This window comes from Carcharhinus amblyrhynchos, unplaced genomic scaffold (genome assembly GCF_965287045.1).
Source record: "Carcharhinus amblyrhynchos unplaced genomic scaffold, sCarAmb.v2.hapA scaffold_40, whole genome shotgun sequence".
In the NCBI taxonomy this organism is placed as follows: Eukaryota; Metazoa; Chordata; class Chondrichthyes; order Carcharhiniformes; family Carcharhinidae; genus Carcharhinus; species Carcharhinus amblyrhynchos.
The window spans coordinates 4,589,135-4,615,616 of NW_027649781.1; the positions used below are offsets into that span (position 1 = coordinate 4,589,135).

At 44.0% G+C, this 26,482-nt stretch overlaps 1 protein-coding gene across 8 annotated transcripts in view; it reads right to left on the reverse strand.

The window, feature by feature from the left end:
• The window catches only part of LOC145335766 (ras/Rap GTPase-activating protein SynGAP-like), a 565,240-nt gene that overhangs the window by 54,905 nt on the left and 483,853 nt on the right, over positions 1 to 26,482 (reverse strand). For 4 of the 8 annotated variants that reach the window (XM_080181491.1, XM_080181489.1, XM_080181496.1 and 1 more), the window contains 4 exons: positions 23,471 to 23,641; positions 21,746 to 21,963; positions 16,527 to 16,614; positions 3,613 to 3,908 (listed from right to left, as the gene is read on the reverse strand). In XM_080181491.1, the coding sequence (XP_080037617.1) occupies positions 3,708 to 3,908; positions 16,527 to 16,614; positions 21,746 to 21,963; positions 23,471 to 23,641 (678 nt within the window). In that variant the 3' untranslated portion in view covers positions 3,613 to 3,707. Of the gene's footprint in view, positions 1 to 3,612; positions 3,909 to 16,526; positions 16,615 to 21,745; positions 21,964 to 23,470; positions 23,642 to 26,482 lie in introns of those variants that run through there. The other 4 variants (XM_080181493.1, XM_080181490.1, XM_080181495.1 and 1 more) reach the window with 2 other exon arrangements.

Sequence of the window (26,482 nt, forward strand, 5' to 3'; positions counted from 1 at the left end):
CCCATGGGCGTTCATCAGTTCTCAGCCAGACTGGTCACAAAACAATGACTTTCAGGTCTGCCCAACCAGGTTCAGAAGTTAACCTGCCTGGGAAAGTTATCTGAAGTTGTCCATTTGCTTAGAATTGAGCTGTAGGCTCAGCTACCACCTCTAATAGCTGCAACTTCTCCACCCCCAGCACCCTCTCCACTAATAATTATGCTCAATGAGCATGGATGACCAACGAAGACCAATAAGATATAGCCAGACACTATGCCCCATGCCAACCCTACTAAATTAGAAGGAATGGGAAAATGGATCCCTAATTCCAGTTCCTACACCAATTCTGATTGGCACTGGGCTGCACCAGAATTATCAACCATTCCCAAATGTGAACAATGGTTTCTGAACCAAAAGGATTTGGCATCACAGACTCTCCTCAAGTCTCTCCCAATACCATACCCTCCATTTTAAGATGGAATGTTGCAAGGAAGAGTGGGTTGGAGTAGTTCACAGCCTAAATGGAATTGCACTGGTGAAAATGGTGCAGTGGAACTTTCAGGAGAAGCCAACAGATCTGACATTGTCCTCCTCACCTGTTGCTGTTGGTCAGAAATTCCAACCAAAATTCTTCAGGCAGAGAGAGAGAGAGAGAGAGAGATCTTTAGGGAGAATCAGAGGGTGTGATAACACTCTAGTAAATGTTGCAGAAATAAAAGCAGGTATAGGCTATTCAGTCCCTCAAGTCTTGCTTTTCTATGCAATTAGATCATAGCTGATCTTATATTGGCCTCACTCCACTTTACTGTCTGTCCCCCATAACTCTTAACTCCCTCGTGGGATGGCTGAGAACAGGTGAAAACATACAAGGGGAGGCTGATGTTTCTCTCACCTTGGATGGTGCCCAATGGAAACACTAAGCCAGCAAGATAGAATGGCAAATTGCAAATCTGTCACAGGTCATACAAGTAAGACTTCTTAAGAGAGCACAACACAGTACAAACCATCAAAATTCATTTTTGTAGGCAAAAGAAAATTCAAGCCAGGCAACTACAACCATTTGGCAACAGACTAAAAGCTGACAAACATGCGATACAGACAGAAATCCAGCTTCAACACAACATCTTGGACACACTTTTTTGTGAAACTTTCAATCTAACAGGAGGCAAAGAAGTTAACACTTTGCTGGATTCCAGTTTCTTTTGAGGAAAAGCCACCTGCCCACTGTACTTCCACCCTCCCAACTCAAACTCCTCCATGAGACCTCTTGCCTCTCCAAAATCTCCATTAGTTGAGAGCAAAGGCAGGCAGGGAGGTGGGCACACCTGTGACTCCATCGGCTGATGGGGAGGGAAGATCTGCTTGAGAGGTTAAGGTGGGTGAATTATCATATATACCTCCAACCCTTTCCATCATCCCCACCAACCAATCTGGTCTGGTCTTGCTACGTTACACTTAATAGCCCGTGGGACCTGCCACTGAGGTGGTCACCATACACTTGGTCCAGACCGGATTACAAGGTCTCTTTTCTGGAACTATGCTTCAAGCTCCTTCTCTTTTTAAAGGACTGGTACCAAAAGAAAAATTTCCAAATTGAACTTGGTCCAACTGGGGGGGAGGGGAGGGGATATATTTCTGAATTCACCTGACTTAGGCAACCCACTTCATTTCAGTATTTCGTGAAATGTTTATCTCTGCAAAGGAACAGTCACAGATTAAAAACAAAATCATAGGGTGGAATTTTAGGGCCTCTGCTATTAGCAGTATTTTCTGATCATGCCGAAGTCAATGAACTTTTGAAAGGTTCACAACATTTTCTGTGACCTGTTCCCACCACCAGGGGGCTGTAGAATTCTACCCATGGAATCTGCAAAAGTGGAAACTTTAGGGAAAGATTTTGTATTCAATGTTTCCTATTTAGAGATTTGAATATTGAGGAGGCCTATTCTCAGTTGAGGCCTAGCTTTCTGAATGGAAAATTGTCTTCCTTGTTCACTATGTGAAACAATACAACGTGATGGGCTTAATTAGGAAGCTGCACTGTGCTGTGTGACAGCAACCAAAAGGTGCGGTCCTCTGGGATCCCTGGAAGAAAGGCCACTTGGTTGCAATGTCAATCTCTTTTGGTGACCCAGAGAAGGTCTTAGTGTGACTCCATATCAGCCTGGACTCAAGAGAGCTAGCATTTGCTGCTGTGACTCAAGTGGCATGCGCTGGCAAACCCTAAGACCAGGACTAACCTTTGGAGGTAATGAACCTTTGTTGCACAGTAAACTGAAAATTAATAACATGACGTGGGACGTATGTGTGTGCTAACACGGTTGACATGTCAAGTGGCAAGGCATAGGTCACGTGGGGACATATTGGTTGAAACGACAAATGGACATGCACACAGACACTCATACACGCACAGCGACAGACACAAAAAAAAAAGCCACACCACCTCACATCGACTTTGCAGACACGTGTGAAAAGATCTTCAGTGCAGTCCTTGTCTTAGTTCAAGACTCTCTGATGGAGTATCAGTCCAAGGGGCATCAGGGACCTTGCAGTAGTGCCTGTACCAAGTAAGATGGTGACCTCAGTTCTTAAGAGCTCTTCAAGTAAAGGCCCTCCACATTCCCCCTCCTCCAACCCCCAACAACCTGGCCCCTTATAGGCCTCTCCAAAGACACTTCTTCCAGTCCATCAAGGCCTTTGAATCAAGATGTTTCCATCCATTGTACTTTTAATTTCAAAAACAATGTTTATTTGTTGGTGGAAAGGGGAGTGGGGCAAGGGTGAAAAGGCAAAACTGCAAGAGGTCTATGAGTACATTCGCTCGTGAAGATGTTGTGTAGATTTGATTTCTGACAGCTCTGAAATAGCTGGCCTGCTGGAGATGTGCAACAAAGTCCAATATCTGCCCATGTCTTCACCCTCCCTTACTGCCACCATCCCCCAAAACCACTGAATACAAATTATTGCAACCAATTTGAGAAGGCCTCCAATCCATTTCACATTCAGTCCTCTTTATTCCGCCATTGATGGGGGAAACAACAAACCGTGCAAAGAACCTCCAACGACTTGCACTGCAGCTCAACCTTAGGTGACCCATCGCTTAGATATTGGAACTTTTCACACATCTCTGCAGCCTTCAGATCTTCTGAAAGCCAGGGATACTGCAGCTTAAAAGATTTCTCCCTTTTCTTTGTCTCGTACCTTCTGGTTCGCTGCCCTCAAATGTCGGAGGAGGTACAGGCGGCGCAAGACACCGTTCCAGCCAGGGTTTTCTAGTCGCCTCCGAGTCGGTCAACAAGGCCCTCACGGCGCGACCATCTCCCCTGCCCCCTTCTGCATGTGAACGGAGCATTCTTTCCCCACACCCAGCTAACAATGTGCCACACAATCAAAACCACCAGCCCGAGGTGTGACCCCACTTACCGGGTCCTGTGGCCAAACTTGAATGTAGATCCAGAATTAATTTTTATATAAATATATATATATATACAATATATATATACTTTTTTTAAAAAAGAAGAATTAAATGCGATCGGTGTAATACCCTGTTTACCCTCCCCTTCCCGCGCACCCCTTTCCCCCCTCCCGAACTCCTCCCTCCCAAAAAAACCTGTCCAGCCAATTAGAGAACTCATTTTCCTGCCCAGGTTGCCTGCCAGAAGGACATCGCGGTCTAAACGCCGCCCTCAGTAGGTCCCGCGCCAACGGAAACCCGAGGCAGATCAACGTCAGACCAGCTGCTGCCCCCCTCCCCCTTCCAAGCTGTACTCGAAGCGGCGAGCCTGGCGACGAACGAGGCGGGGGTCTCCGCGGAACTTGGCCTCGATCCGGCTCGAAGCATAGTCCTTGGCGCGGTGAGGGCGAGGTGGGTGGGCAGCGGGTGGGGCTGGAAAACCATTTTGCTTTTTTTTGAAGGAATGCTCCATTGACTTCCAGAGGGGGGGTTGAAAAGTGTTAGGCAGGCGGATTAGAGAGAAGTGTGGGTTAGGCGAGGGCAGGGTTGGGGGGGGGGGGGAGGGTAGGAAAGAAGGCGTAAGAGAGTAAGAAAGGAGAAAAGAGGAAAGGCAGGAAGAGAAATAAAGAAATTTACATATGTATTTGCAATATTAGTACAATTTGTTGGCACAATTTCCATACCACAAAGGTATACCTCACAAAGCACGCACACATACAGACACATGTATATATTGAATACATATGTAGATTATATAGATATATATCACAATCATTAAAGCAATAATGTTAGTTATTAGATGCTGCATTTCCAAAATGGTTGCTCAGCAAAGTTTTCTACAGCCTCTACAGTACAGATTACAATAGCCGCCTCCCCTCACACCAGGGAACAGTGATGACCATGACACTTGGCGAAGGATGGGGTTATCGAAACCACTTGAACCTGACCGGGCTGAGGATAGGGCGCAGTGCCCATCTGATTGCCAAGCCCACCGTGCACCTCAACAAAGACAGGATCATCTGGACAGGACATGGAAGCCGGCCGCGCACCCTATCCGGCCACCCTCCCCGTTTTGGCTCCCGGCCGCTGTGAAGTGACCACCCCGGTGGGGCGCTGGTCAGGAAAGGCAGCCTGTAATTGTACCCTCAGCCATCGCCACCGCCACTTGTAGGTAATCCTACCGGGAGATCGGAGGCCCCGGTTGGTCACGTCTGCCCGTCTTGCGCCACTGTCGCACACCTTGGCCGTGGTAGCTCGTCTGCAGCCGCCCCATAACCGTCACCCAACTCCGCCTGTCTTGACCCCTTTTCCTGACCCGCCAAGAGAGACATTCTAGAAGGTTCTTTCTCCATTGACTCCCCCAACCGCCCATCCTTTTTCTTCCCCCAGTCATTTTATCATTTCCTCCAAGAAAGATGCGATGAATTCATCCACTTGACATTGAAGGTAAGGGTGGGTAGGAGAGGGTAGGCGCCCTAACCCTGGAGAGCAGGTGGACAACCCCCATCCCGCAGCCCTTCCCCTGGGGCCATCTCGCGCGCCTAACTGTCCCCGCACGCGGTCAGTTTAAATCTCGTCCCGCCCCTCCCCCACTCGCGACCTATCAGATTCCGAGCCTGCCGCTCGGCAACCGATGGCGTCAACAGAGGACGCAGCTCCGATTGGTGCAAAGGCGCGGACCGGCGCCCATGGAGGGAATTCTCACGATCGGCAGGTCCATCGACGGGCGCATGTGCGCCCTCACAGCGCGCGGTGGGGGGGGGGGGATCCAGAATGTTCTACCGAGAGCGAGCGGGCGGCCGCTTTGGAAGGCGTCGAATGGGGGAGTGCGGTTCAAGAAGCCCAGGTAGGGGAAAATCGGCTCTGAAAACCTGTCGTCCGTTGACCGCCCCCCTTTCACAGGATTCGTTAGCTGCTGGGGCGGAGTTATAGCAAGTGAGAATGGAGGGTTGGGCTGATAAATCGCGCTCGACGCCCGACCAGATACTGGACTACATTAACGTGGCGGCGTCTCTGACACCAAGTCAGGTTAAGCTTGAGCTTAGGCCTGTCAACAGACGCAGCGTTTTGTTTTCTATTTGGGAGACAGGCTCTTGTGATTCTCAGTGCCTTGGAGAACCTGGGTGTGAATTATGGGCATTGGTTCCCACCAATTTCGCAATAAACCCTGTATAAATACCACGCAGGTTAATCTTTCAGGAAACAGGAGGGATGGAGTGTAAAATAGATGGTAGATCTGTTACCTAAGTTGTTAAAGTTTTATCTATTAGTCTGACAAGTAAGCTTACATTAACACTGCAGTGAAGTTACTGTGAAAATCCCCTCAGTTGCCACACTGCGGCGCCTGTTCGGGTACACTGAGGGGGAATTTAGGATGGCCCAATACACCCTAACCAGCACGTCTTTCGGACTGTGGGAGGAAACCCACACAGACATAGGGAGAACGTGCAGACTCCGCGCAGTGATGGAAACTGGCAATTGAACCCAGGTCCCTGACACCCTGAGGCAGCAGGGCCAGCCAATCGGGAGGGAGCGAGTTCGTGCCTTTGGACCAATCGGATCGCAGTCCGCTGGTGACGTCATCGGTTGCCGAGCGGCAGGTTCGGAATCTGATAGGTCGAGAGTGGGGGAGGGGCGGGGCGGGATTTAAATGACCGCGTCTTAGGCGGGCGAGGCGGCCCCAGGGGAGGGGCTGTGGGATCGGGGTTGTCCAATTTCTTCCCAGATGGCACTGGGACTGTACATAGACTGCAGTGGCTCATTGCCACCTTCTATTGGGCAGTTAGAGATGGGCAACAAGCATCCCACAAAGAAAACAGAGATTCAGCTCTTGGCTTCCAGTGAAGACAACTAATAAAACATGACCTGGTCAATGCCCAGTGACCACGGGTTAGATGTCAATCAGTGAAATACCGTGGAAGTGCAACTAAAGTAAAACAAACATAATTTGTGAATGGAGAGAGTTATCCTTCAAGAACAGGAGGCAGAAAGAGAATGTTATTTCAGGAATCAAACCCAGGTTTGAAAATGACGCGGCTCTGCACACACAGTTCCTGCACATTTGGATGTCAATTTACGATCTGTTCGTATTTATGTGCTTGAACAGGGTTTGGTTAGAAATGGTACGGGGTAAGGCAAATTTAACTTACCTTGCCTGTTCGGAACCAGTGGGATTGTATGCAATGCTATTTTTATCTCTTGCCTGAATTGACTTTATTAAAGTCAACAGATAGGTTGTAAAACTGACTTTCCACCTGAATCCATAGGATCCCTGCATGTGAGTTTGGGCATAATGATCCCCAATATTTCAGCAAGCTAAAATTCCATCTATCTCCTCCCTATTAGGACTACGTATGGAACAGATAGTGTTGATCCTCCCAAATGCGAAATCGGACAGATTTTGGCCTGAAAATTTCATTTTGGGAGCTAGTTGATATGTGGTAAGTCTAGCATGTTTGGGAGAAACAGCTGATTTTTGAACTTCTGCAGTTCAACATTTTCCACCACAATTTTCTTCAAGCCATGACTGGGTCTTTTGTAGACTAGTTGATGGAGATTGCTGTGATCAGTAAACAGCTTCATTATATCATGTAATTATCAGTAATTCCTATGTTCCTAACACATTTCCATTGTGTCCTTTATATGTTGGGTGGTGTTTGCACGTATCTAGCCGTGTCATATTTTATAATAATTAAATCAAAACTATTCCTATTTCCTTTCCTGCCTTATTCTGTCTCCACCACCAAACGGCCCACCACCACCACTACTCTCTCCAGGCTCTCCTAATCCCCATTGTATTCAGAACATTTTGGTGTTTCATATTTGCCAGCTAAATTTATCAGGAACTGCAGGGGCCTACCCATGTTCAGAATTCAAATTCATCTTCTCACCAAAATGCCTTAATCTCACTTTATCTGTGAAACACTTTCAAAGCCATTGATTAAAGCCACAGCTTACTTATTCCATAAATCCTGTTGCTTTGGTTTAAGTTTATTTCTTAGTGTCACAAAGACATTTACATTAACACTGCAATGAAGTTACTCTGAAAATCCGCTAGTTGTCACACTCCTGTGCATGTTTGAGTACACTGAGGGAGAATTTAGCATAGCCAATGCACCTAACCAGCACAGTTTTTGGACTGTGGGAGGAAACTGGAGCATCTGGAGAAAACCCATGCAGACACAGACAGAATGTGCAGACTCCATACACATAGTGACCCAAGCCCTGGGTATTGAACCCAGGTCGCTGGTGCTGTGAGGCAGCACTGCTAACCACAGTGCTACCCTGCTGCTGGGTGGAGAAAACTCCCCCTTCCTGTTCTCAAATTTTAATCCAAATAGCCCACTAACCTCTCTACAATACAATCCTATCCCCTCAGACAATTTAATCCTCGCTGAATAATAGTGGTGGTTTTGTTTCTTTACAGTTCAGATCAAATGAAATGAATCCCCATGCGCACACAAACTAATCACAATGAACTCATAACACTGGCTCCAAAAATAAAACCTCTCATCACAACAAAGTTCACTTGTTTGGCTGACTGCAAACAGTCCCCACAGTTCCCTAAATTCCATCAGTATAAAGGTGGTCCCAATACCTATGATTGACAGGTCTGTTCCTTGGAATCCACAATCACCACTGCACAACAGAACCAGAAGAGATCTCTCACCAGGCACAGATAGGGATGACAGCAGAATAATGAGGGACATTTGGTAATATTAGCATACGCTCTACTGCTTGGATAAAGTGAATTTCTCTTCTGAAATGCTGATTCATCAACAACAACTGCTTTCTGCGAAACCTGCTGCTTACTAGGGACATCATAATGATGGAACAGAAACAGGTCCAAGAAAGTTTCTGGTGTAAATTGAAGGATGTCATACTTACACTCTGTGCTGCATCTCTTTAAAGTTTGCAGGAGGTGATTCTGAGTGGCAGGACAAACATTTATTTCCCAACCCTAGCGACATTGAAACAACTGGCTTGTTAGGCTACTGGAGTCATGAATCTGCCAAGACTGGGGAAAGACGAGCGGTTTCCTTCTCCAAAAGAAATATTGCAGCCTTTTCAGCATTGAAAGAAGTGACCTTACAGAGATATGTATTGGTTGTATTTGCATGATAATGATCCCATTAATGCAAAGTCGTTTCACTTTGTAACAACAGTGCAAGGCCTAACTTGAACACAACCTCAACCTGGTTTCTGGCCCTGGCCCTAACCAAGTAAAATGATCTCTGGAGGAAGCAAATTTGTTCTCTTTTACATCAGAATCAGCCTGCTCATCTAAGTCCACTCCACACTTAGCAAATGGCTAGCAGAAAAAAAAATGGCCATGATGGTTTTAGATTTGTAGTGTGAATGAGCTTCCCAAATGATTTTGCAAAAGCTACCACTACTTCAAACTAAAACTGTGAGAGTTAAGACAGGATGGTGGAGAGGGTTCCAGGCAAATTGTAGGTTGACACAGAGTGATCACCGCGTTGACTAAGCACTGGATCAGCTCTCTGCAATTGTTGAAGAAAGAGCTGGTGCTGTTAACAGGGGCACTAAAGGGTATTTCTGGAGAAATGGGCCTACTCCTTTAAGTTGCATATCTGTCTTGTTGATCTTTTTATTGACAGGTAATCATTCTCCTCCCTGCAGTACTCCTTTTTAACCAACTGATGGTGATATTGCTTTATATTGTCATAACGCTTAAGGCTGAAATCTGACGTTGCCTGAAGACATGCAATTGTGATCACAAATTAAGATTAAACAATTTGCTGCCCAAAATAAAACAATTTTTAGTATAAAAATGTGTCTGAGCTGATTTGGAGAGACTGAAAAAACTGTTAATTCACACCAAATAAGGCAAAAGAGGAGTACCATGGGCTGAAAGATACATTACTTTGGTGCTCAGTCTGACTTGGCAATACTGTTGTCGACTGTGGTTAAATATATTCCTGGAGGTTTCATCATATGACTTGCCCTCAAGCTCCAGCCATTCATCAGCCAACACACCCATCCTTGTGGAGTTCTACATTACAATGCCAATTGGAAAGCAGAAAGACTCATCACCAAAACTAATAGCCAAAAAACGTTTCCTCTATCCCTCCCCCCTCACTGTTTTCAGTGATTTCATATCTGGTGTAGTGCAATTTAAAAAAAATCTTTTTTCATATTCCAACTAGTTTTCTCTAGGACTGCATGCAGCAGTGACTTGGTGATTGATCTTCAATTCCTTGAAGCTCCAGTCCAATTCTGGAGGTTTGGCAACCCTACTTTGGCAAATCAAGGATCATAGTTCTGGACTGGTGAACAGATTCATTTCTGATCTTGTTAAGATTGGAGGATGTGGGAATCACAAGACCGTGTATCCCTCACAAATGAGAGTTCTGAGATTTTTCCCCCTCTGAAAATAATATGGGATGCATTTAAGGGGAATCTTGTGAAATAGCGAAGGGATAAAGGAATAGAATGTGATAGGGTGACATGAAGGGATTCAAGTAGAGCTTAAACACCAGTTGGTGTGGTGTTGAAGATTCACTGTATTTTATTCAGTAATTTCTATATTTCAGCAGTAATTGCACTTCTAACGGTGCTTTAATTGGCTCTAACATATTTTGACACCTTCAGAGGCTTTGAAAGGTGCTATGTCCAGTCATATTTTTTATTGTTACCAGTGTTGTGCATTCACTTCATGCATTCATGTAAAGGGTTGCTTGGACCCTCCAGTGATCAGCGGTGTGCCTGAGGGATCGGTGCTAGGTCCATTGTTATTTGTCATTTATATTAATGATTTGGATGAGGATTTAGGAGGCATGGTTGGTAAGGTTGTAGATGTGACCAAGATTGGTGGCATTGTGGACAGTGAAGAAGGTTATCTAGGATTGCAACAGGATCTTGATCAATTTGGGCCACTGGGCTGATGAATGGCAGATGGAGTTTAATTAAGATAAATGTAAGGTGATGCATTTTGGTAGATCGAACCAGGGCAGGACTAACTTTGTTAATAGGGTGTTGGGGAGAGTTATAGATCAAAAGATCTAGGGGTACAGGTTCATAGCTCCTTGAAAGTAAAGTTACAGGTGGACAGAGTGGTGAAGAAGGCGTTCTGCATGCCTGGTTTCATTGGTCAGAATATTGAACGCAGGAGTTGGGACATCTTGTTGAAGTTGTATGAGACATTGGTAAGGCCATCTTGGAATATTGTGTACAATTCTAGTCATCCTATTATAGAAAGGATATTATTAAACTAGAAAGAGTGCAGAAAAGATTTACCAGGATGCTACCAGGACTTGATGTTTTGAGTTATAAGGAAAGGTTGGATAGACTGGGACTATTTTCCCTGGAGCATAGGAGACTTAGGGATGATCTTATAGAGGTCTATAAAATAATGAGGGCCATAGATAAGATAGTCACCATCTTTTCCCAAAGGTAGGGGAGTCTATAACTAGGAGGCATAGGTTTAAGGTGAGGGGGGAGACGTACAAAAGGGTCCAGAGAGGCAATTCTTCCACACAGCGGGTGGTGAGTGTCTGGAACAAGCTGTCAGAGGTAGTAGTAGAGGCAGGTACAGTTTTGTTTTTTAAGAAGCATTTAGACAGTTACATGGGTAAAATGGATATAAAGGGATATGGGCCAAACGCAGGCAATTGGGACTAGCTTAGCTGTTTTAAAAAAAGAATGGCATAGACAAGTTGGGCCGAAGAGCTTGGTTCCATTCTGTAAACTTCTATGACTCTTTATTCATATAAATGAGGCTCCAGTGGGCTCTGGGGTGGGTAAGTTACCAGCCAGAAGTGCATTAAGCCATTGTGCCATTGTGAGGATGGATCACTATTTCTTGTTGCTGTACTGTGATGATGGTACTGTTGGCCCTTCCATCATTCTTGTATATCGGTTGCTTATGAACTGTTGTTGTGGAAAGACTTTGAAGCGGCTCCTGACAGATTGTTATAGGACTTGGAAATGGATGGCACAGGCATTGTGTTGGAAACAACATCTGTATTAATCACCTGATGTGTCATACAGAAGGCAGATTGTCAATCCAATCCAAACACACTTCTGTCACCTGCACTTGTACTGAGTGTCAAACAATACATTGACACTGGCTGAGTTCCTACACATTCTTTGGTATCAATCACAAACCTTCTGTATTCCCATTAAACACTTCCAGGCCAGGTACTGCATGGATTTGATACAGAATAATGCTCCCTGTACACCTTCCCATTAAAAACTCCTAGGAGAGATATGCCATTGGTTAGATATAGATTAAAGCTCCCTATGCACTGTCCCATCAAACATCCCAGGATAGTTAGAGCAAGGATTAGATATGGAAGGAAAGCTTCCTCTATTCTTCCTCACTGAAATCCAAGGGTAGGTACAGCATGGGTTAGATACAGATTAAAGCTCCCGATGCATTGTCCCATCAGACACAATGGGCATACATTAGATATAGAGGAATGCACCCTCTATGCTGTGCCATCAAACACTCCCAGGACAGGTACAGCACGGGGTTAAATATCGAATAAAGCTCCCTCTACATTGTCCCCATCAAACAATCCCCGGACAGATACAGCATGGGGTTAGATACAGAATAAAACTTGTCCAAATGTCCCATCGTACATGCCCAGAACAGGTACAGCAGAGAGTAGAGACAGCACAGGGTAGATACACTGTCTCTCTGCACTGTCCCCATTAAACATCCCCAGGACAGATACAGCATGGGGTTAGATTAAACTCTTACTACACTATACTATCAAAATGCTTTCAAGTTAGGCATGGATTAAGTTAATTACAGACGAAAGCTCCCATTATACTTTTCCCAGCACAGTATTTTACCTGCAAAATGGCTACTTCATTCATTGTTTTAATTTGGCTCGTTAGCCATCCTCTGACAAAGAAAAGTCAGTTATTATTAATGATGTGGAGAGTGTGTCTCTAGACTGGTGCCGAATTGAAGCTGGAATGAAATTGTCCAAACTCATTTGATGTGTCAGGATTGTAGCCATGCTTCAACATGTTGTTAGAGCTAGCTTACAGCACCCTTAGACGTTTGCTCTTGTACTCAAAGCAGAAAACTTCAGAAATAAACATGGACACCTGTGATGTGACTCTGTACTACCCAGTTTTGTACTGCTTCTTCAAACATACATTACACCGATTTTGAGCTGCCAGAAGTAGAAATCACTAAGAAATTCTTTGACATATTTGAATAACAATATGAAAAATATCAGTCTCAAATGGCACTAGACAGCACTAGCTCCTTCAATTAACATGATCTTGCCCAGCACTTCACAAAAATCCTCAGGTTAAAATTCACCCTTAAACTGGGGCAGAAAATTGACAATGGGGGCTGGACCACTCCTAATACAACGTGTCTAATTTATTTTTCGACTGACAGCCAGCCTGACCTGATCTGCGATCAGTTGAACTTCGGCTCCACTGGGTTGAAGGAACTGGTATGCTTGTAAAAATAATGTATAAAAGTGCTCATTATTTGATCAGTTCTTCAAAACGTTGTAAATTACAGCCATTAATGCTGAATGTAGAAACTCAGACAGGTTAGCGGAAACTGGATGCACTCTCAACATCTACACCCATTTAAATACCAGCAAACCATTTTGGACCAGCCATAGTATGAATGGGATAGTCATGACAAGACTTCTCCTTAACACCTGCACATCCCTAAACACAAACAAAATTACTTCACTTAACCGCTTACTCCAATTCAGGGTTGCGAGGCAGAGTATATCCTGACAGACGCTGGGCATTCGGCAGGGTACATTCAGGATGGGATGCCAGTCTATCACAGGGCGCACATTCACACAGACAAACTGGGGGACAACTTACCATGTCCAATTCACCTAACTTGCACATCTTTGGACTGTGGGAGGAAACCGGAGCATCCTTTGAAAACCCACGCAGACATAGGGAGAATGTGCAAACTCCATACAGACAAATACCCAAGCCAGAATTGAACCTGGGTCCCTGGAGCTGTGAGGCAGCAGTGCTAACCACTGCTCACGCCCCCACCTCCCGTCCCCAAAAACCCAACAGCCAATCAATTAGCTATCAAATCACAAAATGAAGAAAGCATCACTGATGCTGGTGTGTGTGGAACAGCAGCAAAACAGCAACCAGTCCTTTGAACCAAATTGCTGTGTTAATAGGATACTTCAAAATCTACACTTACCTAAATACCAGCAAAGCACAAAGTCAATCATTTTGAATGAAAAAAAGAGTGAATACATAGACAGATGTTCAATTTTTCAACTTGCATCTATACTGAAAGACATTGCTTTTTTCAATAGGTTATGCTAGTTAGTTGATGTGAAATAGTTTTATTTTTCATCCGTAGAGGGAATTGTAAGTTGGCTGACAGGATATGGAACGGGACAGAAAAGATGAGTGTGATCTAGCTCAAAGTTGTCCATGATCTGAAATAATGCTTTGGTGGTACTGAACCTGAAAGAAAGGTAGGAATAGGATGACGGGATGAGGAGTAGGAAAAGTAATGAGCAAGTTTGGGATATTTCTGAACAATTTCTACAAAAGTTGCACCCCTTCCTCAAAGCAGCTACAGTAATTTATACTGTTGCAGTTTTATCAGCCAAGCTGACTAATGTTTCATCTGTTTTCTCTAACTTTCTTTCATCTTCTGCTGTTGGTAGTCCTGACTTTTGGTGGGTGTGGTTTTCAAAGGAATCCTTCCCCCTACAAAAGCCTTGGTTGAGTGCAATCCTTTCATCAAAGGGCATCAACATAGAAGCATCATGGGGCTACCTGAGTAGGAACCCAGGGCTAATTTCTTCTTTCCACGGCACACTAAAACTAACTAGCATTCAGATCAGTACTTCAGCACAGACCAGGAATCATTCCTCAGGTTGGCCTGAGCCTGCTACTGTCCCAATAAAATTCTCGACCTTATGTTTAGATCCCTCTAGGGCCTTTTACCTACCTATCTTTGTAATATTGTTTAACTGATCAACTGTCAGAGACCTCAAACATCTCTGATTTGTAGTTCCCTTTTTGTTCCACTATCAGTGGCCTTACCTTCAACCAAACAGGTCCTAATATCAGGATTTCATCCCTAACTGTCTCTGCCTGTATCTCCTTCCTTTTCCTTTTCTGAAATATCTTCCTTGAAACTAACTTTTTGACCAAGCTTTTAGTAACCCATTCTAATCTTGGTGTCACTCTGATCTGACTATGTTTTAGGACATTTGCCTACATTAAGTATGTTTTATATGTATGCGCAAGATGTTGCTTATGTAACACCAGGCATCTCATGAACCAACAACCATTGGGAGCAGCTCAATAGGATCTGTGGCAAGTTAGAAAATCTCAGGACTTTGCATTGACAGACATACTGAAGTACTTTGGAAGTTCAGTCTGCAGTAGTAAGAGCTGAAACACAGCGACTAATGAAAATTTTTTTGGGGGAAAAACAAAGCACCACTTCAAACCACAAAGCAGGTACAAGAGAACCAGATCTTATCTGAATAGTCAAAAGAACTCAACTTCAAACATTCATTTTTTTTTAAAAGGTGACCCAACTTGGTATTATAGTTCCTGTCTCTCTCCTCCCTTCTTTCCGCCAAATCCAGGTCTCAGTTGTTCTCCCGTGTCACTCCTAAGTAAAGAATTAACCTTGTTGTGCTTTCTAAACATCTGAAGGCTTGGCTCTTCACAGATTGAGAACTGCCTGTGATATTTTCGGGTGGAGCAAGTTCGGGATGGAATTTCCCTCTTTCCCCACCTTCTCCTATCCACACTACTCGCCTCCCCACCCTCCTCCTATCCAGACTTGTACATCTCCCCATCCCTGCCTATTTTCCTATTCCAATTTACTCACTATTATCAAATTTGTGTCTGTTCTCAGTAGGTGCTCTTGCCCTAACCTTGCCTTTTATTGCCCTTCTGGAGCTATTTATCAGCATGTGAAGTAATCTTAATCCTACTTTCAAATAGTTTAAACTGCTCAATATATTCAAGTAGTTGGGCGCCGTTGCTTGTGATTTGGCCGTACTCTGTTCAGTTGGTCATTTATAATATCAAGTGGAAAGGGCTATCACCCAGTGCTGAGTCCGTGGACTTGTTTGAATTCTCTTCACCTTTGTACATGCAGGTTACTTCTCTTTGTTCCTGCACAACTAAACTGCCATTGGATAATCTGCTATTGACAACTATCAGACATTGCCAGAGCACTGGAATCCATTTGGGGTACATTGCATTTGAAATCAGATTTTAGCAGAGAGAAATGAGCATATGGTGGCGGGTCTGGTTTGGTACCTAGTGGCAACTGTACCAACGTTTGGCCTACTCCAAAAAGGTCATTAGTGTAAACAGTGCGACAAACCTGAGTGTATGTTGGCAAAATCGCTGCACACCTTGTAGTAGTGAGCAGCCTCATGACCACTTAAAGAGTACATGCCCGCCCTTCATTCCCTTGTGCCAGCTAATACCCCACCCACCCAATTCACTTCAGAGGTGGGCAATCGCATAGAGGAATTAAACAAAAGAAAAACATGCATGTGAGGTTACCATTGGCCTCCTGGTTTTCCCACTTGTACATAACCAGGGCAGAACCCTGCCTAATTACTGTCAACTATTTCCCAGGTCAAACCTCATCTTCACAATCTCACAAGCTGCCTTTCCAAAACTGAGGACATTTAAGTGGGGGCCATCCCACTTCTGTCCTGGTCCCTCCCCACTGCACAAAAACATGCATGCCACTGAAAGTAGTGAAAATTTTTGCAATGGTGCCAGCCAATTTTCCCTGAACATTGCCAGCGCAGTTGCTCCCAGCCCATTTTAAGGGGTGGGTCGAATGCTGATTCTGAAAAAGAAAAAACATGGTATCTTAAGGAGGGATGGATAGTAGTAGGAACGTCCCTGCTGAATATTTATTAGAAACTGAAAGCTGTCCAATTATGACACGCATCATAGCAGGAGCCCCTTTGCTTATAGTTGGGGAGGCGGGGAGAAAATCTGCAGCAGTTTGTTCAGATGAGGTTTGACCGGAGCCGTCCTATCCCGACAAGACTGGTTTGCAGACGCTGCTCCCTCAGTGTCATTTGTTGATCTTTGAGGTGATGATTTTCTGTACCTGAACGTCGATTATCCGCTGCTTGGCATCAATGGCCTCCTGCATGTTGGCGTGGTCTTTCCTCAACTCGTCTTCCACCACCATTAACCTGTGGGCAGAGGCAAAAGGCAACACAACTCAGCAATTGAGAGAAGGCTTGGGTGCTTGTGGAGGAGCCATTGACATTTACCCTCATTTTGTGTCCCTTCTTGTCAAATCACAAGTATATCCACAAAATCCCAGATTTTATAAGTTGCTGGTTAGGCCTCAGCTGAAGCCAATTCTAAGCTTCAGAATGCTGTGGTCTGAGAGAGAGTGCAGAAGTGATTCATTGGAACGGTATCAGAGACTTTTATTGTGTAGAGACCTAGACAAGGTCAAGCTGTTCTCCATATAGCATCAAAAGTTAAGGAGGGATTTAAGAAAGGTATTCATAATTGTGAAGTGTTTTGATAAGTTAGTAAGCAGAAACTATTTCTACTTTTCAGTAAGCAGAGGACATAGATTTAAGGTAAACTGGCAAAAGAGCTGGAGAGGTGCTGATGAGAATTTTTATGAAATGAGTTTGCTATGATCTAAATACATTTTCCATAAGGAAAGCTGATACAATGGCTTTCAAAGGGAATTGGGTGTATATTTGAAACAAAGATAAAAGTGCTATTGGGGGGTGGGGGTGTGGAGAGGGTGGAGGGCAGTAATTCCATTGGCATAATTCAGCTAGCTATGCTTTGCACCTTCTCTAAGGTCTTGGCAGCCCTCTGAAAGTGCTGTGTCCAGAATGAGAGACAGTACTACAGCTAAGGCCTCATAAGCTATTTGTAAAGTTTAAGGTCTTGATGCAGAGTAAAGGTCCATAATGCCAAGTTTGAAATAAACTTGAAATAGCCGAGATGACTGAATAGTTCGCAGTCAGGTCTCGGGTAAACTAAATGTAGAGTTCTAAACGATTGAAGACTAGAAAAATGAGACGACTGGTGAGAAGCTCTTGGTGCTGAGTTTCTGGGAAGAATAAGTTCAGAGTAGAAGACAGTGTAGTCAGCCCAGATCTCAACCATAAAGGTGCAAAGAGGAGGCATAATGAAGGACTGAATGGTCTACTCCTGTTCCTATATAATTACTTATATAACCAAATGGGCTTGTGTTCCGAAATGTATCTCAGCATCTAACTCTTTACTAGTCTACAAGAGGTTAAGCAATGACTCAGTTAGTTGTACTTGCCTCAGGTTGTGAGTTCAAGACCTACTACAGAGACTTAAACAAAAAAAATGAAGGTTGCTGCTCCCTTCGTTGTTGGAGTGTCAGTTTAAAGTCTCACCCAAAAATCAAGACCTTTGTTGCCTTCCTAAGTGGAACTTAAAGATTCCATGGCACTGTTTTAAAGATGAACAGGGAGCAGTTGTGCTTGGTCAATATTTATTCCTCAACCAGTATCATTAAAGTATAATCTGATCATACTGCTGTTGTGAGGAACTTGTGCACTAACTGATTTCCCCATTTCCTGCATTATAACAATGAATATGATATAATTCAAGTACTTAATTGATTGAGAAGCTACTGTAAAGTACTTTGGGACACCCTGAGGCAGCACAGAAATGCAAGTTTGTCTTTGTTAAACTCTACATTGTGCAGCCCAAAATTTATTTTTAGAATCTATTTGCAGTTACTTACAATTCAGAATTGTGAATGCCATCTGCCATTCAACTGCTTGAGTTGCTAAATATCTGTAGGCCTTGTTGAATGCTTTTCTTCCCTCACAACATCCTGTTTTCCCACGCAATTTGGCACAATCCACCAACATATGTTCTCCTTATATGATAGAATGGCTTTAAGAAGTGGTTTTGTAATACCCTAGGGCGCCTGGTTGCTGTGGTATCCAGCTCATTCCATATCATCAGAGCAACAGACAAATCATACTTGTGTGAAAGTCACATTACATATTATTATTTGTGGTTTGTAAAAACCTGTAGAGGCTTAGTGATGTGCAAAAAAAAAATTAGCTCCACTCTTGGCCTAGGGGTACCTCAGAATGTTTTACTGCCAATTAAATACATTTGAAATATAGTCGCTGTTGTAATGTAGGAAACACAGCAGTTAATTTCCACACAGCAAAATTCCACAAACAGCAATCTGATAATGACCAGATAATCTGTTAGTTGTTGATTGAGGAGTAAACATTAACTAGGATACAAGTAGGAAATTACCAGCTCCTCCTCACGATGTTGCCATACGATATTTTACTTCCACCTGAGAGTAGGGGTATCGTTGGTATAACTGCCGTCATGGTAGTTTGATGATTTGAATTCAATTTTTAAAAATTTGGAAATGAAAAGTTGGTATCAGTAAAAAAAAAGCTTTTGAAGCTGTTATATTGTTGTAAAACCTAACTAGTTCTCTTTAAGGAATGAAGCCCACTGTTCTTATCAGATCTACCCCATTTGTGACTCCAGCCCCACCTCTGAATTGGCCATGTGAATTTTTTTTTTGAAAGTGAAAGAATGGCATAAAAAACTTATGTCCCAATTCCTGGACCTCTTCAAGCAACTCTTGGCTTCCAACAGGAATCAATGCAATCTCCGTCAGGCATGGCAAGGTTGTTAACCGGGTTAACAGTGACATAAAGAATTGTTCTTGCATTTGTTTCCATGGCTTCAAAAGAATTTGTTGACTTGTATCAAGAATTGCTAGTTCTGAAAGTTCCTGACATCTGTTCCACAAATGGAGCCAGAGAGGCTAATGATTGATTACTGCCACAAACACAATCTGCCCTATGTTTCAGTGGCAAAATTCCATCATCCTCACACCCAACATTTAACTCAAGTAGAAGCAAAGTACTGTGGCTGCTGAAATCTGAAATAAACATTGAAAATGCAGGAAGCCCTCAGCAGGTCAGGCAGCATATTTGCAGAAAGAAACAGTTAATGGGGATGATTTTCCCAAAAAGTTTCAAAGTGTCACAGCAGCGTGAAAACGGGAGTCCTCCACGTTGGTCTTGTGCGCGAGCTTGGCACTGCAATTTTCCAGTGCTCTGTCACTTTCTTCAACGGCTGTGAAACCGCCTTCATAATGCTCGGACATCATTGCACATGGCGCCCCGATCTCCTAGTGAACCAGGATACCTCCCATGATGCACTGCCCCTGGCACGTTTAGAGCACTGCCCGTCCACACCCCCAACCGCCCAGGAGCTTCCAAACTCCTCGGCGTGGCCATGGTTCCTGGTCCCCATTACTGCAAGGCAGTTATGATTCTCACTACCGTGATATCTCGCCAGTGGGAAGCATATTCGGAATGGTGGAAGCAGCTGTGCTGAACTTAAGTAGATGTTAATGTAGTCAGTTCCTATGGGCAGGAACATAGCGTGTCAAGGCTCGTCACACTGATCAACCAGCACAGTGAACTGGTAAGATATTTCAGATTGATGATCTTTCATTAAGTTATCATCCTGAAACGTTAATTCCTTTTGTTCCACACATGCTGACAAGCCTGCTGAGTATTTTCAGCATTTTCTAATTTTTTTAATACTCAGGTTCAGATGTGGCATGAGTTAGACAAAGAGTAATTTACCCTCTACACTGTCCCATCAAGCACCCAGGTACAGTGCAGGTTGGATACAAGCTTCCTCTGCACGATTTATGATGCTGAGACAGATTTAGGAGAAAATGTTTGTGCCAACAATGTGGTTAGATTAGAAATAAAACACAAATCCAATGTCAGAACCCATCTTGAGAATTAAAAGAAGCTTCTTGGTGGAAGATGTTGCATTCCCAGTAAATCCAGGCTGTGGTTCCAGCTTTACTCTGTAAGTCTAGAGTTAGCACAAAGTATGCGTACACTGTTTTGTGCATCATATCTGTTGTGTTTTTGACCTGGCATACTGACATCATCCAGACTACCGTGGAAGTGAATGTTGTGTTGCAAGCAGCCTTAAGTGTGATGAGAGCGTGGAACTTGCCATCACAGGGAGTGGTAGAGGTGAATAGTGTAGATCTGTTTAAGGGAAAGTTAGACGAGATGATGAAACTTGAGGGCTATGTTGATAGGGTTGGACGAGGAAGATCTGGAGAAAATTTGAGTGAAGCATAAATGCTTGAATTGGGCTGAATGGCTGTTTCTGTCCTGTATATTCAATGTAATGTCCCTTAGGAGGGTGTTGGGCAAAGACGGGATTGAACTCTGGCAGTGCCGCCTTTGGAGATTTTGGTAAGGATACACCATACCAACTTACTTACATCCTTGGGGTGTGGGTGTCACTGGCCATGCCAGTGTCCTAGATGACCTGAAGAAGGTGATGGTGTATCTCTTTATGTATCATTGCAGTTCATGTTGTACAGTCAAAGAGTTCTACATCACAGAAGGAGGTCCTTTGGCCCATCATGTCTGTGCCAGCCATCAAGCACCTATCTATTCTAATCACATTTTCTAGTACTTGGTGCGTAGTCTAATTTGCTTTGGCATTTTTGATGCTCATCGAAATGCTTCTTAAATTCTGCTTTCACGTCTGCCATCTTTTCAGATTCCCACTACCCTCTGGGTGAAAAAGTTTTTCCTTAACTTCCTTCTAAATCTCCTGCCCCGACCTTAAATCTATACTCCCTAGTTATTGAACTCTGTATTGAGGGAAAAGTTTCTTTCTATTCACCCGATCTAAGTCCCTCATTATTTGGAAGCAAAGGTGCTCCAGGAAGCAAGTTTATTTTTTGTATGTGGTCAGTCCATTGCAGTGTCTTGCTAGGCCACTTTGGAAGCAGTTAAATTTCAAACATACTAGAGTCACATATGGTTCAGATTGGGTAAGAACTGTAAGTTAATCAATATTAGTGAACCAGTTAAACTTTTTAAACCAACTTTTTATTTGTAGATTGCTTTAAACTAATTTCACAGTAGAGGAAATTTGAACATATGTTCTCTGGATTATACGTCCAGCAATAAAACTATTACACACCATATCTGGCCTGTATAGAGTGCTGTGGGATCTGCACCCATCCAGACAACTGGGGAGTATTCCATTACACTGTAGGCAACGAGCAGGCTTTGGGAAATCAGACGGTGAGCCACTCATCACAATGACCTGCTCTATTAGCCACAGCATTTATGTAGCTACTTCAGTTGAGTTGCTGGTCACTGCTAATAATCCTTGGATGTTGGTTAGTGAGGGGATTTGGCAATATTAATGCCATTAAGTGATACTGGACTTGAAGATTTCCTAACCAGAAAATTACTGAGTTGGCTGTTTGCTGTTTACCTGTTGATAATGCCTTTGATCTGGTTGTCCTTCTCCTCCTGCTGCCGGCGCAGACGGGTCTCACTTTCATCCAGGCGTGTCTGGTATTCTCGAAGGATCTTCCCTGTTTGTTCCTCCTGTGACATCAGCCGCCGCTCATACTCCTCCAGCTTGCGGTTAGACATCTGCAGCCGTTCCTTCAGGGAAAGAATCTCCTCCTCATACTGGGTCTGTTGCCCCTGCGGAAATGGATCACAGGGGGAATAAATGACACACAACTTGTCACAGAATGACATGGCGGGGGGTGTTGGTGCTAATGTTGGCACTCACCTTACTAGCATTTGTGATGTGCAAACTGATTTTTTAGGCAGGGAGCTTCCAAGAGCTGCAACTTTCATGGTTTGGCTGTGATCGTTTCTCAGGTGAGTTGGCAGGCTGCACCATGGCAGCACAGCCCAAGTCTGAATGTGGTTGCTGGGTTCCCCATCACCCACTGTGACATCTCTTTTATGAGTTGCCATCCATGTCGGAAGGCTGAAGTAATTGACAAGACATGCAGAACTCTTTTGTTCAGCCATATAAAAATGTTTCCCTTGTAAAATCTGACAAGCATAACAGGTCTGGGAGTAGCTTGGCCTAGAAATCAGCTGATGTCGCCCTTTTTTATTCCTGTGTTAGAGTAAATAATCCAATATGGATGTAGATATAAAAATAGGCATGTGTTAAAACATAACTGAATATTGAGTCAGCAGGTGCAAGAATGTTCCTCCTGACCCCACACTAATGCTTTGGCCACATTGATCACTGCTCTCTCTGATCACTTCTGGTTTGCCCCCTCCCTCCCCAATTCATTTAGTTGCCTCCTGCTCGCTATCACCCATAGCCTCCCTCAATTTATTTTCATTTGTTTCACTTTCCTGTTCTTCCCTTCCTGATCCCTTCCTTCTCCATTGTTCCCATGGATAATCTTGTCCCGTCAGTTGCTTCCCTCATCCGATCACCCGCTTTGCCATTGCTCTCCTTGTCCAGTCTCTCCCCTCTCGATCTCCTCCTTGTTAATTGTCAACTTCTCCCTTTGCTTCTTGTATGACTTGCCTAACCTATTGGCGACATAGTGACCCCAAATTCAAGTTGTGAACACCCAGCTCATTGGTCTGATGTTCATGGTGGGCCTCAGGAAATTCATGATGGCCTGACAATTAATAGGTCTCCCCAACATTCTAACTTCCCAAAACACAAAATTTCCTTGCCAAAGAGAGAGGGTGCAGAGGAGGTTTACCAGGATGTTGGCTGGTATGGAGGGGAGGTCCTATGAGGAGAGACTGAGGGATTTGAGGTTGTTTTCGTTAGAAAGAAGGCGGCTACGAGGGGACCTTATTGAAACATATAAGATGATTAGAGGTTTAGATAGGGTGGACAGTGATAGCCTTTTTCCTCGGATGGAGAAAGCTAGCACGAGGGGGTATAGCTTTAAATTAAGGGGTGGTAGTTATAGGACGGATGTCAGGGGTAGGTTCTTTACCCGGAGGGTGGTGAGGGATTGGAATGCCCTGCCTGCTGCAGTTGTAAATGCGCCTAGTTTGGGGGCGTTTAAGAGATCCGTGGATAGGTTTATGGATGGCAAGGGTTTGGTTTAGGTTAGAGGGTCATTGTTTTTTAACTGGTCGGCGCAACATCGTGGGCCGAAGGGCCTGTTCTGCGCTGTAATGTTCTATGTTCTATGTTCTAATACAGACCCATTTTCACCTTGTCAAGCCTGCTCTCATCCATTGACTTGGAGTATTCCCTTAGTTTGTACTCTTCCCGTTCCAGGTGCGAGCTTTCGATGTCTGCAGAAAGATGAGTCATGTTGGTCACCCACGCCACAGTGCGCTCTGAAGGGGTGACAGGGTGAAGAGTCGAGGGTGAATGGGAGGCCTGAGGGACAAAAGCAGATGGCATTGATGAAGCATCTTATATCACCTTAAAGGCCAAAATGGACGCTGACATGTTACAGAATGGAGTGGGAGAGACCTGATTCCACAGGAATCTCTGCAGTTTTTCCCCTTCATGGGGAATTCCATTGAGAGGGAAGGCGGAGGCTTCCTGTCTCCACTGGTAATGCCATGAGAAGAGGCAGGGCTAGCACGATGCAGACACCCAAACAGAAGCTCTGTCCACTTCTCCAGTGGGGGCAGTGCTGGGAAATTGCCAAGGTACTGTCCAAGCATGATCCTCTCCTCCCTGTGTGATGCACTCACCTGAGGTTGTCCCACTGGGTGCATGCTGTGGAAGGTCAATTGTAACTCATGACAATATGGTGAATGGACAATTTGATTTATTATTGTTTCATGTATTGGGATACAGTGAAAAGTATTGTTTCTTGCGCACTTTACAGGTAAAGCATACCATTGATAGAGTACATAGGGCAGAAGGAAAGGAGTGGATGCAGAATACAGTGTTACAGTCATAACTTGGGTGCAACTTAGTATAAGAGGTGTCTATTCAAAAGTCTGATGACAGCAGGGAACAGGCTGTTCTTGAGTTGGTTGGTACGTTCTCTCAGACTTTTGTATCTGTGTTTTTGTATTGTGACGGAAGAAGGTGTAAGAGAGAATGTCTGGCAAAAGGACGATCAGGTGTGAAGACTTGATATTTAGATTTGAATTTATTTTAATGCAGTTCCTGATGTCCGGAAGCCTGTTACATCACTGTTGAGTTGTGGGGACAATTGCAACAGGACGTATAACATGATGTGGACCTCTTGTGAGATTTTGCGTTCCCATCACCGTTCATGTCCAAGAAGAATGGGAGCACAAAATCCCAGCTTTTAAGTTATCTGTGTGTTGGGACCAGATCCTGGATGAGAAAATAAAATGTGGTGAATGTCAGGATTCTGGTGACAGTTGCTGACTACGCCAGCATTTATTGCCCTTCCCTAATTGTCCTTGAGAAGGTGGTCGTGAGCTGCCTTCTTAAACCACTGCAGTTCCTGGGGTCTAGGAACAACCAGAGTGCTGTTAGGATGGGCATTCCAAGATTTTGACCTAGCTATAATGAAGGAACAGCTATATATTTTCAAGGTCAGGATGGTGAATGGTTTGAAGGAGAACTTCCAGATGGTGGTGTTCCCATGTGTCTACTACCTTTTTCCTTGTAGATGGTCACAGTCGTGGGTTTGGAATGTGCTGGTTTAAGGATGGTAATGATGGTACACAAGGCTGCCACTGTGCATCATTGGTGGAGGAAGTGAATGCTTCTCGATGGTATGCCATGAGGCAGGCTGCTTTTGACGTTTAGCTTCTTGATGGTACTTAGTTTCTTGAATGTTGTTGGTATACTCCGAAGGGCAAGAAGATCCAGATTTGAGATCATTTCCAACACTACAAATGGGTGGTGAGAATTTTTTTTTAACATGAGTTCTGACCTGGAATACCCTGTCTGAAAGGATGGTGAAAAGAGGTTTAGTAGTAACTTTCAAAAGGAATTGCAGAATTAGGGAAAAGTGTTCAGGCTCACTGGATACACACTCACCTCTGAGCAACAAACTTCTGGATTTAAGTTCTACTCCAAAGCCACCATAAAAATCTGGCTAACATTCCACTGCAGTATTGAGGGAGTGCTGCACCAACAATATTGCTGTCTTTTGGATGAGACATTAAACTGAGGCCCCATCTCCTTGCTTGAGTGGATAGAAAAGATCCCATGTCACTAAAGGAAGAACAGTAGGTGACTTATCCCTGGTGACCTGACTTGACACTTCAAAATACTGGCTGTAAAATGCTTTGTGAATTCTGGTGGTTATGAAAAGCACACAATAGAGATAAGTCATTTTTCTTTCAAAGGAGCAGGCTGTGGCACCAAGTAAATACCTCCTTCAAAGGACATTATGGACAGGATTTGCTAAATGCCTGCCATCTGCAATGCAAGATTCCACACGCTGCAGGGCCATGATTCTGGTGGTGATGGTGGTGATGCTGCTGATAGCCTTGCAATCTTCAAACTGTGGACCTCCCACTGGACTACTTGTGTAGCTCAGAGGTTTCATCACGGCAGAAGAATCACAGTCACAATACACAACAATTTAGTTGCTGACTTTGGCTTCAAGCTAGCTGGAGGACTTCATTCAAACATGTGTGATACGTAAAGTGAGAATTCTGACAGAAGATAGACTGAAACCAGAACATTTTGTGCCAAGTAAAATTTCCATTACTTTTCACCCATTAAAACAGGTTGCTGACTGACATGGTGAGTGCTAAATTGTCCCTGTAGTCTCAACCAGGAGCTGAACTGCCTCTTCTCAGCTGGGCTGACCATTATGCCACACCAAAGGAATACAAGCCATAGCCACTGAAATGAGTCCAGGAGACATCAATCATCTAGGGAGTGCAGAGAGGAATTGCCAGGTTTCTTGACTCTCCCTGGAGGCTCTGTGGTTCGTGCAGGTTGGGAGTGGCCTTGCCTGCTGGAAGATCAAGGGGTAATCTGATTGAGCTGTTAATAAGATTCAGTAAGGTAAATGCAGAGAACCTTTCCTCAGGTGGAGAAATCAAATGGGGGGGTGGGTGGTGGTGTATAATCTTCAGATTAGAGCTGTGTTATTTAAGGGCAAAGTCAGGATACAGTTTTTCAGCAAAGGACAGAAAAAAAATCTGAACTCTGAGGTAAATATAGAGAAGATGCTCCTACCGCTAGGAGAGTTTAAAACTGAGGGAGATAAATAACAAGATTTTAAATCCTCAATTTCTTAATAAGGAATTCAGAAGAAACATCTTTATC